The sequence below is a fragment of the Petaurus breviceps genome, unplaced genomic scaffold, assembly GCF_028583685.1.
Source record: "Petaurus breviceps papuanus isolate PSGF00001 unplaced genomic scaffold, PetGlider_PUasm1.0 190, whole genome shotgun sequence".
Lineage (NCBI taxonomy): Eukaryota > Metazoa > Chordata > Mammalia > Diprotodontia > Petauridae > Petaurus > Petaurus breviceps.
This window is the reverse complement of record NW_027185810.1, coordinates 10,042,823-10,054,794: the sequence shown is the minus strand read 5'-3', so window position 1 is coordinate 10,054,794 and position 11,972 is coordinate 10,042,823. Positions and strand designations below refer to the sequence as shown.

General features: G+C 34.1%; 1 protein-coding gene across 2 annotated transcripts in view; it reads right to left on the bottom strand.

The window, feature by feature from the left end:
- CDKAL1 (CDK5 regulatory subunit associated protein 1 like 1) overlaps positions 1–11,972 on the bottom strand; it is a 704,048-nt gene that overhangs the window by 153,102 nt on the left and 538,974 nt on the right. For both annotated transcript variants that reach the window (XM_069092496.1, XM_069092497.1), the window contains exon 12: positions 6,632–6,812. In XM_069092496.1, the coding sequence (XP_068948597.1) occupies positions 6,632–6,812 (181 nt within the window). The remainder of the gene's footprint in view (positions 1–6,631; positions 6,813–11,972) is intronic.

Here is an 11,972-nt window from a genome sequence, read left to right as displayed (position 1 = left end):
CGCTTCCTGGATGCTGGGTAGTTGCTGTGAGTGGGGAGAGGAGGACCTTTGCCTGAGGTAGCCTGTTGTTTTGAAGGCTTGAGAATGTGGGTGCTTTCTACTTTATCTACCTGTGCCAATTTCTTAACTACTCTGATGGCTTTGACTTTCTGGTTTTGAGACTCAGTCTTTTGCTATTTTAATAAATGTTCCAGCTTATTCCCCCATATAGCAAGCCTGATATATTTTGTGATGGATAATTACATCAGCATATCTGTAATTTCCATAGGCATTGTGAATATTGCATTGCTGATACAATGAGGCACCCATGGTTAGTGAATGTGACTTAGATGAAGATCCAGCCAAAGAGACTGAAGAAAAATGGTCAGATAGGTAGGAGGAGACCAACAGGAGAGAGTAGTGTTGGGAAATCATATAGAGAACTATTCTTAATTGTTTTACAATTCATAATCTGTTTGAAAAATGTTGGTATATTATAAGTAGAGCACTAACAGGTGTGTGTGTATCTATGTGTGAGACAGACAGAGAGGGACAGAGAAAGAGAGAGACAGAGAGAGAGAGAGAGAGAGAGAGAGAGAGAGAGAGAGAGAGAGAGAAGGAATAAGATCTTTTAGAATTTACTTCCTTCAAGTGTATCCACAATTAAAGCAAAAACTACGGAAGTACAAATATATTAAAGTATAATATTATAATTTTAATGTCATATTAATGAGAGGTATAAATGACTTATGTGTATTTATCTTCCAATTTTCTTTGAGACTTTTCTAAACTGAACCCATCAATATGGGGGAAAAATTGGTAGAAAAATGATAAAGGTGCATTTTCAAAAGAGAGGATTTATGTTCTCTTTGTCTAAGATAAGTCCAAGTTAGTTTATCTCACATATTGTTCTCCACCCTCTTCACTGGGGTAGGGGTGGGACTTGTACTCACTGGTTTTCATAGTGCATCAGATATTTACAGAATCACATAGCATTCAATACAAAGGAAAGAAAAAAGCAAAAGAAAGTTCAAAAACAACAAGCATCAAAGTGGAGTATCTTCCCCTGAAGGTTTTCTTTATAGTTTTTCAAAAGCTCAGTGCAATTTAATCTACCATTTGAGATGCCCATCACTAAATGAAAATCTTTTAAAGCACATATGATGTGGAATCAATACAGAAAGTGTTATCTCCATGTTCACTCTTTTCACTCTGATTGCTGAATGCTTTATGAAAAGTTAGTATTCAAAAACATAAGCACCACCTGTGGGTTCTCAAGTATAGTCACCCTCTTTCTTTGAACTTATTCTAGTAGTAGCTTGCTATTGACTGAGTATTTGTAGCCCAAGGATTCTTGAATTGAGAAAAACCTGTGATGTGCCTATTATTCACAAAGAAGCACAAATGTTCAAAAGAAATGACTCCATGACAAAGTTAAAATAAATGTACAGAGAAGAGAGAAACTAGGCAATGATGTATTGCTGGGGGAAACTAGAACAAAGATTGACAGCATTTAAGTCTTCTCTATCTACCATTAACTATTTATTCATGTAGAATATAGGGCCATGAAAGAAAGAGGTTAAAATAGTTTCATCACCATCATATTATTCAGCTCCTTTTGTTTAAGGAAGTAGGGACCTGGGGATATTTGCCTAGCCCTGCAGATATAAAACCAAAGAGGTTTCTGATCATAATAGTACCAAATGCAGGTTAGAAGGTAGTGGAGAAAGGAGATCATGGAAAAAGATTAGAGAAAAATGAGGAGTTCTTAAAGAAAAATGTTCCAAGAAGAGTCAGAATAGATCAAATCTTATCCTGATCTCTGGGATTTTCAGAGTTAGACAAGCAAAAATGGCAGAGAGGAGGAAGAAGTAGGAGTGCCAAGATTCTACCCATAAAACTCCAACAAAGACATAAGAAAAAAAAAAAGTCTTTATTTCATTCCAAAATCACAAATTCAACCCATAGCAAGTGACTAGAATAGGAATTATAGAACATGAGAGGACAGCAATTTCAGACTCAGACCTTTTATTCTGAATAGGTTCACAGTGTTTTCACTCTGCCCCTAGAACTGGATTACTGTAAGACTCAGCTCCTTGACTCTGAATTGGAATAAATAGGCAGTGATATCAACTTCAATCTACAGAGACTAGCTGACAGGGGCTGAGCCAACAAGTGTCTATGGGGAAGTCTGAAGCTGTGTTGCCTAGAATAAAAGTAGGGTCTTCAGCCTAGAAAGCCCAGAGAAGCAAATATAACCCTATGCTTATAACTGGACCACAGAGAGTATGTGGGAAGTTTGTAGCTCCCTATTCCAAGACAATTCTGTGATCCCTGAAGAACAAAGTGCTCAGTACCCAAAGAAAGTAGTGGCAAGGACCCATCTGAAAAAAGCCAGGTTTATAAAAAGCCACAATTCTTGCCAGTAGTGCACAGTGCCTGGCCATGACCTAAAATTCTAAAGTGGAAATTAAGTTCAGAAGACTGAATAAACAAAAAAGATAAAAGAGGTAACATGATATCAGGGATGCTCAAAGACACAAACCTGAAAGAGGAAGAGAACTAAATAAACAAAAGAAAAAAAACCTACAAAGAAAGCCTCAAAGAAAAATATAGTTGAACCACAAGATCAGTTGGAATTCCTAGAAGAAATTAAATATTTTTAAAAAATAAATTATAAAGGAAATGAAAATGCCAGGGAAAAAATTGGAAAAGAAAAGAGAGCTTTGTAAGAAAGACTTTAAAAGTGAAGTAATAGCTCAGTAACAGACATCTTGAAATTTAGAATGAACCAAAGAGTAGCCAATAACATGACATGACATACTGTGAAATATTTTTTAAAATGGAAGAAAATATAGGGTATCTCATGTCAAAAAACAACTCATCTGAAAACAGATTAAAAAAAAAAGAAAATTAAAGAATCTTTAGATTATTTTAAAACTATCACCACAGAGCATGGGTATTTCAAGAAATCAGGAAAGAAAATTGCCCCTACATATTAGAATAAGAAACATTATTGCTCTGACTCCAGAACTGAATTGTGGACTGTGATTTTGGGCTCTGAACAAGGGTAAGGAGGTAAAGTTGTCACTCTGACCCAAGAGGAAAAAATGAAAATAGAAAGAACACAACTGTCTATTCCTGGAGAGAAAACAACCAAACCAAAAAAAAAAATTCCTAGGACTACCATAGCCAAAATTTAAAGCATCCAGTCAAGAAGAATATAGCCACATTTGGCAACCAGTCAAAAATAAAACAAAACAAAAAAAACCAGTTACCTGGTACCAATGAATCAGTCAGGATCATACCAGATTAGGAACAACTAACATAAAGAAGCAAAATCAGGAACTTGATTTTATACTGGAAATTGATACCAGAAAAACAGTATTATAATTCCAAAGGGGAAAAACTGAGTTTTAAAAAAAAAAATAAAATGGAAAACCTGTAAGAATTACTGATGAAAAAACAGACTAGAACTTAGGAGCCCTTTTAAATACAAACATAAGAGTTAAGACAAACATTCAATACAAGTGAGTCATCTGAAGGTACATTAAAAGGGTGATGTATTTACATTCTAATTGGGGAGGGGGAAGAATTCAAGGGTCCCTTCAGGCCCTATTGTCATCAGGCTTCATAAATGGAGTCAAATAACACAGGGCCAGGGAGTAGTTTTGTTATATTTGGATGACCTCAAAAGAAGGAAAGAAAGAGAGAGAAAAAGGGATACCATGGAGAAGAAAAGCGCAGAAACTTAGGATTTCACATAATGAAGATATGCAAATAAAGTACATACAAATGAAGAAAGAGTGGGAGGAGCAACCATCACTTGAACCTCACTTTCATGTGACCTGAGGAAAGGAATATAGTTACTCACACTGAGTTCCTTGTACAAATGCATTCAATTCAATTTATCAAGGAAATAGGAATTAGGGAGAGAAAAGGGTGAATAATAGAAAGGGTGTAATTCAGTGTTGAAGGAAGATTAGTCATAAGCAAAACAAACTAAGTTTGTAAGAGGAATCATGAAGTTTTTGAAAGAAAAGAGAGAATGACTGTGGTTTGGATGAGGGGAAAAGAAGAAAGGCAGGAAATAAGCTGATTTCATCAAGCATAGGGCACTCACTAGTGCTGAGACCACTTCTCTCCCACAACCCTCTACTTAAAAAATGGACAGGGTACAAAGAAAGGAAAAGTATAAGAGAATGGCATGTAGGCAAATACTTAGTGATCACAACTGTGAAAATGAATGGGATGAAACCAATAAAAAGGAGGAAAATAGCAGACTGTATTAGAAAATAGAATCTGACAACATATTGTTTACAAAATATCTAGTTGAAATATAAAGACACAGAGTTTAAAATAAGGAACTGGAGAAAAATCTATTGTGGTTCAGCCAATCTCAAAAAAGCTGAAATATTAATCAGAATCTCACAAAGGTAACAAAAAGGTAACAAAACCATGAATAAAAGAGACAAAAAGGAAAACATTTCACTGAAAGGTCCCATAGTCAATGAATATTAATACTTAGAATGTATGAACCATATGACATAGTGCTTAAATACTTAAAGGAAAATCTAAAAGAGATATGACAGAAATAGAAAGCAAAACTATAATAGCGGGGGACCTTAATGTAATCCTATCAAACCTAGAAAGAGTTGACAAAAAAAAATAAGAAATAATTTAAGGATCTGAATAGAATTTTTGAAAAGTAAGATATGAGAGATACCCAGAGAGTACTTAATGGGAATAGAAAGGACTATACATATTAATCACCTGCGAATGGCACCATTGCAAAAATTGACCATGAGTTAGGGCATAAAATCTTCACATACACAGCTAGGTGGAGCAATAAATAGAGACCGATCCTTGAGTCAGGAGGACCTCAGTTCAAATCCGGCCTCAGACACTTAACACAAAACTAGCCATCTGACCTCAGGCAAGTCACTTAACCCCAACTGCCCTGCCTTTCCCCCTCTAAAAAAAAAAAAAAGCAAAAACAAACAAAAAAAAAACTTCACATACAAATGCAGAAAATCAGTAATCTAGCATGCATACTTTACTGACCACAATGCAGTAAAATTATATCCAATAAAGATCTATTGAAGAAAGGATTAAAAAGTAATTGGGGACTAAATATATTCCTAAAGAATTTGTGGATTAAAGAGAAAGGCATGGCAGGAAATGTTTAGTGACAACAACTGTGAATATGAATGGGATGAACTATCATAGGAAGGAAATGATGCTAAAGTAGTCCTTTTGGAAATATTTGTATTTCTAAATACATTTGTTAGCAAAAGAGAAAAAGAAGAGATTTACAAATTGGGTATACAGTTTAAAAAATAAAATAACAAGTACCTAAAAAGAAATATTGAAAATCAAAGAAAAGATTAATAACTCACTGAATTAATGAATAATATTAAAAGTTTTTAGATCAGCCATGACTTATTTGATTAAACGGAAAAAAGTCAAACGACCATTTATTGCTATATCTTTCAAAGCTAATTGCTGTTAAATTGTTAAATGGGGCGCTAATCACAGGAGTCTAATAATAGGGAGATCACACACAAAATGGGTATGAGCCATTGACATTAGAGAGGAAATACCCCAAATCTCTCAAGTTATCCTATGATCCTGAGGGGGAAATACAACAGGTCCTGCTCTGGGAGAGTGAGGCGAAAGCATATTTGCTACATTTATATTTGTGAATATTAGAAAATATAGTCCTAGAAATGCTCTATTTTTAGCTTTGATTGGGTACTGAATGTACCAATGTTGGATACACTCTTGGGTAAATGGAAATAAAGCAAAACTAAAAATAAAAATTTTAGTACAACTAAAAATGAAGATTTCTTTATTTTTTTTTAACATCAAAAACTAACTGCTGCTATTTCTTCTTTGAAGTCAATTCTTTGGGAATCAATTATTGAATGTATGTTTACTTTCAGCAGGAAATGAAAAAAAAATGAATTGCTCAATCATCCATTCCTAAGAGCCTATTTCTGAATCAATTTAGTATCTCTGTTAAGTTTAGCCAATTACTGCAACCTCTTTTGTATATGTCTGCTTCTCTCCTCTGACACTGTAGCAATCATGGTACAGGTGTTCACTCTCTTATACCTAGACCACTGCAATAGCCTTCTGGTTGTATTGGTCTCCCTCCTTATATGGAGGAACTGACAGAAGCTCTCTGATATATTCTCTACCCCTTTTAATCAGAAGGAAGGGGTCCCAGAGCCAGGGGGATACTGAAGAGGTATGACTAAATCTCTTGTTTTAAATTAATCTCAAAGGGAAACACAAACACATCTAACTACTACATTCCCTTCTACCAGAAAGAACTATTTATTTTTAAGTTAAAGATCCACTTGCCAGGTAAAAAATATAAACCTTGACTCTAAACGTCAACATTTCAAGGTTTTTCTTTTGGTATAATTCCATAATAACAAAGAACTGTATAATTAATTCCCAAAATGCTTTCTTGCTATTGTTTTACTCAGAACCAAAGGGTTATTCCCTATTTGTAACCTCCGTAACAAATACATTTCATCAATCTGCTATTAAAAATTCACAAAAATAGATAGCTTCAATTACATTTTTGAAACTACTGGCAGAAAAGCATTTTAAAGAATGATAAAGAAGAAAGGTATCTTACCACATGTGCTGGAACTTGTTGCATTTTTGCAGCTGGGGTCCCTGGTCGTGGATAAAATTGATTAATAAAAAGACTGGGAAACTTATAGTCTTCGACCAGTTTCAGTGTATCTTGAAAATCTTGATCTGTTTCTCCAGGAAAACCACAGATGATATCTGTAGCAATAGTTATTCCTGGAACTCTAAAAAAAAAAAGAAAAGAAAGAAAAACCTGTAAAATTCTTTTCATGACATGAATTTATTTTTCTTTTTCTCTTAAGTCACCAATTCTCCTAAATTCACAAGAAAACACTTCAAACAACAAAATCTCTGAGACCATCACTTAGCTATTGTATAGATGAATGAAAACATTCTAATAATGCAGAAAAAAAAAACACTATTTTACAGAGGGTCAAAACAGTTTTTAGAAGGAGAGAATACCTTCTAAAACTTCCCTTGATTACTGCTTTAATATCTGCCAAGATGAAGAATTACCAAGTAATCTTTCAAAGGCACTTAGAGTTTTCCCCTCCTCATACTGGTACTAAATACAAGGTAACCTAGTACAATTATGATAAGAAATGATAAATGTTCCCATCCCCAATGGGAGTCAAGTAAAATAAAATTAGAAAGCACCTAATATGTGTCATGCATTGTGTTAAACTCTAAGAATTCAGAGAAAAAGTGAAACCAGTCCCAGTTCTCAAGTAGATCAGTCTAATAGGAAAGACAACATGAAAGCAACTATATACAAACAAGGTATGTATAGGTTAAACTGCAGATAATCTAGGGGGGAAAGTACTAGCATTACGAGGAATCAGGAAAGGCTTCATGTAGAAGGTAGGATTTTAATTTGAAGACTGAAAGGAAGCTAGGGGAAGTCAGGTGATGGGAAAATCATTAAAACAAAAGATAAAAATGATTTTGTAAAGTGTGAAAGAAAATACATTTGAAAAATAGACTTTTAATTTTGTATCTTTATTACTTTGCACAGACATTTTAAATTCTTTTATTTTTTTTAGCTTTTTTTGGAGGGGGGAAGGTAGGGGAATTGGGGTTGTGACTTGCCCAAGGTCACAAGTTTTGTTGTTGTTGTTTTTTTTGTATGTGTGTTAATTGTGTGAAGTCCTCCTGACTCCAAGGCTGGTACTCTATTCATTTCACCACCTATCCACCCCCACTGTAAATTCTTTAATGGACATTACTGAAGTTAAAATTTCAAAACCCTTTTGATTAAAAAAAAAAAACAAAAACAAATCTTTACATAAAGAAGTACTCTGGACTAATGAAAGTGTGTAATAATGGTAAATTATGCCAGCAAATTTCAACCAATTTTATATATGGCTCATTGAGAAATCATGACTAAAAACAGCAAGGAACTAAGGAGTGAAGGCTATAGAATAACAGCAGATTGAGATAGGCAAGCACCCATTATCATATGCTTCCTAAAAGACTGAGTTTTTTTCAAAAGCATAAATCTCAGAAAATCCCTATGTTACAGGAGTAGAGACAATAAGTTTATTGTCCCTGTCTATGAACTAAAGTAAACTTGGCACAACCTATGGGGTATTCCCAAAGGAAAGTCCCTCAGTTACAATTTTTCCCATTCCCTCTCAATTTCAATTATCTATCAGGGTCCAATTTAGTATTTGGGTAACATATCCTCACTTTGGCCTTCAGATAAAGTAAGTATTAGCAAAATATACTTAGAGGGATTGAATAGATTTCAAATTATGTATAAATGCTGTGGAAAAAGACTAATTTACAATTTTTAAATGATTAAATGATACATTTGATGAAAATACAAATAATAATGGAGAAAAATGCTTCTGTCCAGAGAAGGTGTGAATTACTTAAGATTCTAAAAATAAAGTAAAAAAAAAATTTTTTTGGTAGTTCCATAACTGAAGTAATTACAATTAACTGCTCTTCCACTTGACTGTGAGCTCCAAGAGAGCAGGAGCTATCTTTTGGCTCTTTTTATATTACTAGTGCTTAGCAAAATGTCTGGCAGTAGTTGTCAGTGTTTAATACATGTTTACTGATTGAATGATTTTAGCTGAGACTTCAAGAATGTGAAGAGGAGACTCCAGAATGTGGAGATGAGGAAGGAGAAAGTTCTAGGCATGGAGGATAATCACTAAAAATGGCCAGAGTTGGGAGGTGAGCGTCATGTCTGAGGAACATCAAGGAGGCCAGGGTCACTGGATTACAAGGAACAAAGTAGAGAATAAGGTTTAAAAGACCAGAAAGTCAGAAAGGGGGCAGATGACAATCAGTTTCTGATACCTCAGTACTATTAACAAACTAGTGTTTAGAATTCTATTTTCAAACAATGAAGTTGAAAGGGGAAATATTCAGATTATACAACTACAAATTATATAAAGATAATAATCATAGGCTTGTTTCTCAAATTTCAGTATTCTCAAAATAGGAAGAATCATTTTGGGCCTGAAAGAGGTCAATTTATAGAGAAATCAGATAGAAAGTATCTAGCACCAAGGTGCTGGTCTAGGTTGAAAATGTGAATAGTTACTAAAAAGTCTGGACAATTTTATGGATGGCTGAATTGTAATTGGTTACTTAATGAAAATAGGATATTTCAGAGTACACCTCTATTTATTTGGTGTTGAAGTCAAGGAGAACAACTTTGTTCTTTCCCACAAGATTTCTCTTGGTATTTCTGTCAGACAGACAGATTATTCTGTCAAAGAAGTCACCTAGGTAATACAGGATAGCATTTCTCAAGTTCACTAAAAGCAAAACACATAGATATGATATTAGTACAAGGGGTTTTGCACCAAATGTATTCTTTATAGAGCATAAGTACATTATTGTCAGCAATCACTTTACATAGCATTGCTATAAAAGCATAAATTGCATTTGTGTTCAGAAAGTACACTGAGAGTTCCTTGATGAAACATGTGATATGAATAATCAATCTTGTTTTTTTGCATCATGTTATACACTACAATGTCAAAATGGCAGAAGTTGATGTGGGCTGTGGACATCTTCTGGGAAAGACATGACATCTCTTCTGCAGTTCTGCAATATTTGGGTTGCTAAGATAAAACATTGGATTACTTCTGTGGAGTGTGGCATATTTATTGGAAGAAAATGCTTTAGCATACTTAGCAGCACATATATCCATACTGTTAATTAATGTGTTAATTATAAATAAATCCTTTGTTTTTGAAAACAAACACAGCAGGGCATTTAGGTGGTGCAGTAGACAGAGTACCAGGCCTGGAGTCAGGAAGCTTAGACACTTATTAACAGCTGTGTGACCCTGGGCAAGTCACTTAATCCTGTTTGCCTTAGTTTCTGTATGCATAAAATGAGTTGGAGAAAGAATAGTATCTTTGACAAGAAAAACCCAAATGACTAAACAATAGCAAGGGTATACTACTTGATCTCACTTTCTTAGCCATTACTGTTTTTCTTGAAATAAATTGTTTTAATTTGCACAGATAGTTCTTTGCCCTAATTAATGCAAATTTAATGAAGTATCACAAAATTTTGTAGTAAAAAAGGTAGAAAACCCTGTGTGTTCATATACAGTGCAAACAAATAAACACACACATGCATATATATGTACATATACATATGTATGTATGTGTGACTAAATAGACACAAAGGGGGTGACCCTTGTTTTAGCTATTAAAACTTAAAACTATGCTAAGAACTTTGGGCCACCCTATATATGAAGGAAAGTAAAATGACAAATGGCTACTATTTGTCTATAGCTCTGTATATGCTGAATTTTCATAAGCTTAAAATTAAAATCTAAAATATCATATTCAAAATTAAGAACTTTATGTTAAAGACCTTTAAGAAATGCAGACACATAGAAGCTTTTAGAACAAATAGAAACAGATAAGAAATATATGCATAGACACACATACATAAATTATATCAGAGGTTAGTTTCTATGGAGTCAATGAACATCTCTGGGCCTCAGTTTCCAATCCATCTACAAAGTGATAAAGTTGGTCAGAGATGACTTCTGAGGTCCTTTCCAACCATAAAGATGTAGGTCAGTGCCTTTATGGCAGCTGAAACAAGTTTAATGTTATACATTATATATATATATATATATATATATATATATTTATATTTGTTGTTGTTCGGTCATTTCAGTTGTGTCCAACTCTTTGTGACCCCATTTAGAGTTTTTTTTTTAATAAATATATTGGAGCGATTGGCCATTTCCTTCTTCAGCTTGTTTCACAGGTAAAGAACTGAGACAAACATGGTTAAATGACCTGTCCCAGGTCACACAGCTACTAAGTGTCTGAGGCCAGATTTAAGCACAAGAAGATGAGTCTTCCTGACTTCAGGCCCTATGCCATCTAGCTGCCCTGCATTATATATATATGTGCTATATAAAAATATATGCATGATATATATGCAAAATGTGTATATATCTATATCTACTATATGTATATGTAGCATATAACATTAAAATATTAATATATAACCATGCATTTATTAAGGGTTTACTATGTGTCATATGCTGAAGTAACAAAAACAAAAATGAAACAATCCTTTTCCTCAAGGAGTAGGTTTTTTTTTGGGGGGGACTATGAAACCCAGACTCTATAAAGTATTAAAAAGTATCTTAGAAAAAGGACTTAGAGCCCAAGGAAAATGCTAAAAGAAAGTCTTCAGAGTTGCTAGACTTAGCTATTTCTGTTTTTTATTTTTTCATTTTGCCAATGAGCTGTGTCCGGAAGAGATGCTGCTTTAAACAGGGAGATAATGGTCACATGTAGTGGCTGGGTCTAAAAGGGGAGAGGCCCTAATAATAATAATAACAATAATGGCTGGAATTTCTATAGCATTTTTAAGCTTAAAATCAAACATTATTTTAAAGTAGATCTAGAACTAGAAGGGATCTGAGCCACCATCTTGTTTTTAAATGAATTGTCCAAAGTCATATAGTGAATAAGTAGCAGAGTTGGGATTTGAACCTATGGCCTCTTGACTTTAAATCCAGTAGTGTTCTTTCCACTTTACCATACTGCCTCTGCTGTCTTATCTGATGTCTTGGCCATAATTGGCAAAGCTTGACACAAGTTCTTAGCCTGAGGGAGGGAGAGGTCTATCACACTTCTGACTTGAATAATATAACACAAGAAGAGTTAGCTGAAGCCATAAAAGAATGTGGAGGATACCAAATCAAAAGATTAATCAGAAATAGAAAAGATGGGAATCTGAAGCCTGAATTAAAGATCTGAATGGGCATTTAAGAGTGACCAAACTAAGCTAGGAAGATGTGATAATTATTGCCTTAAAATTGAAAATGTTACTAGAAAATATGTAACATTAAAAAGGATAATCAACACAATTTACAGAACTAT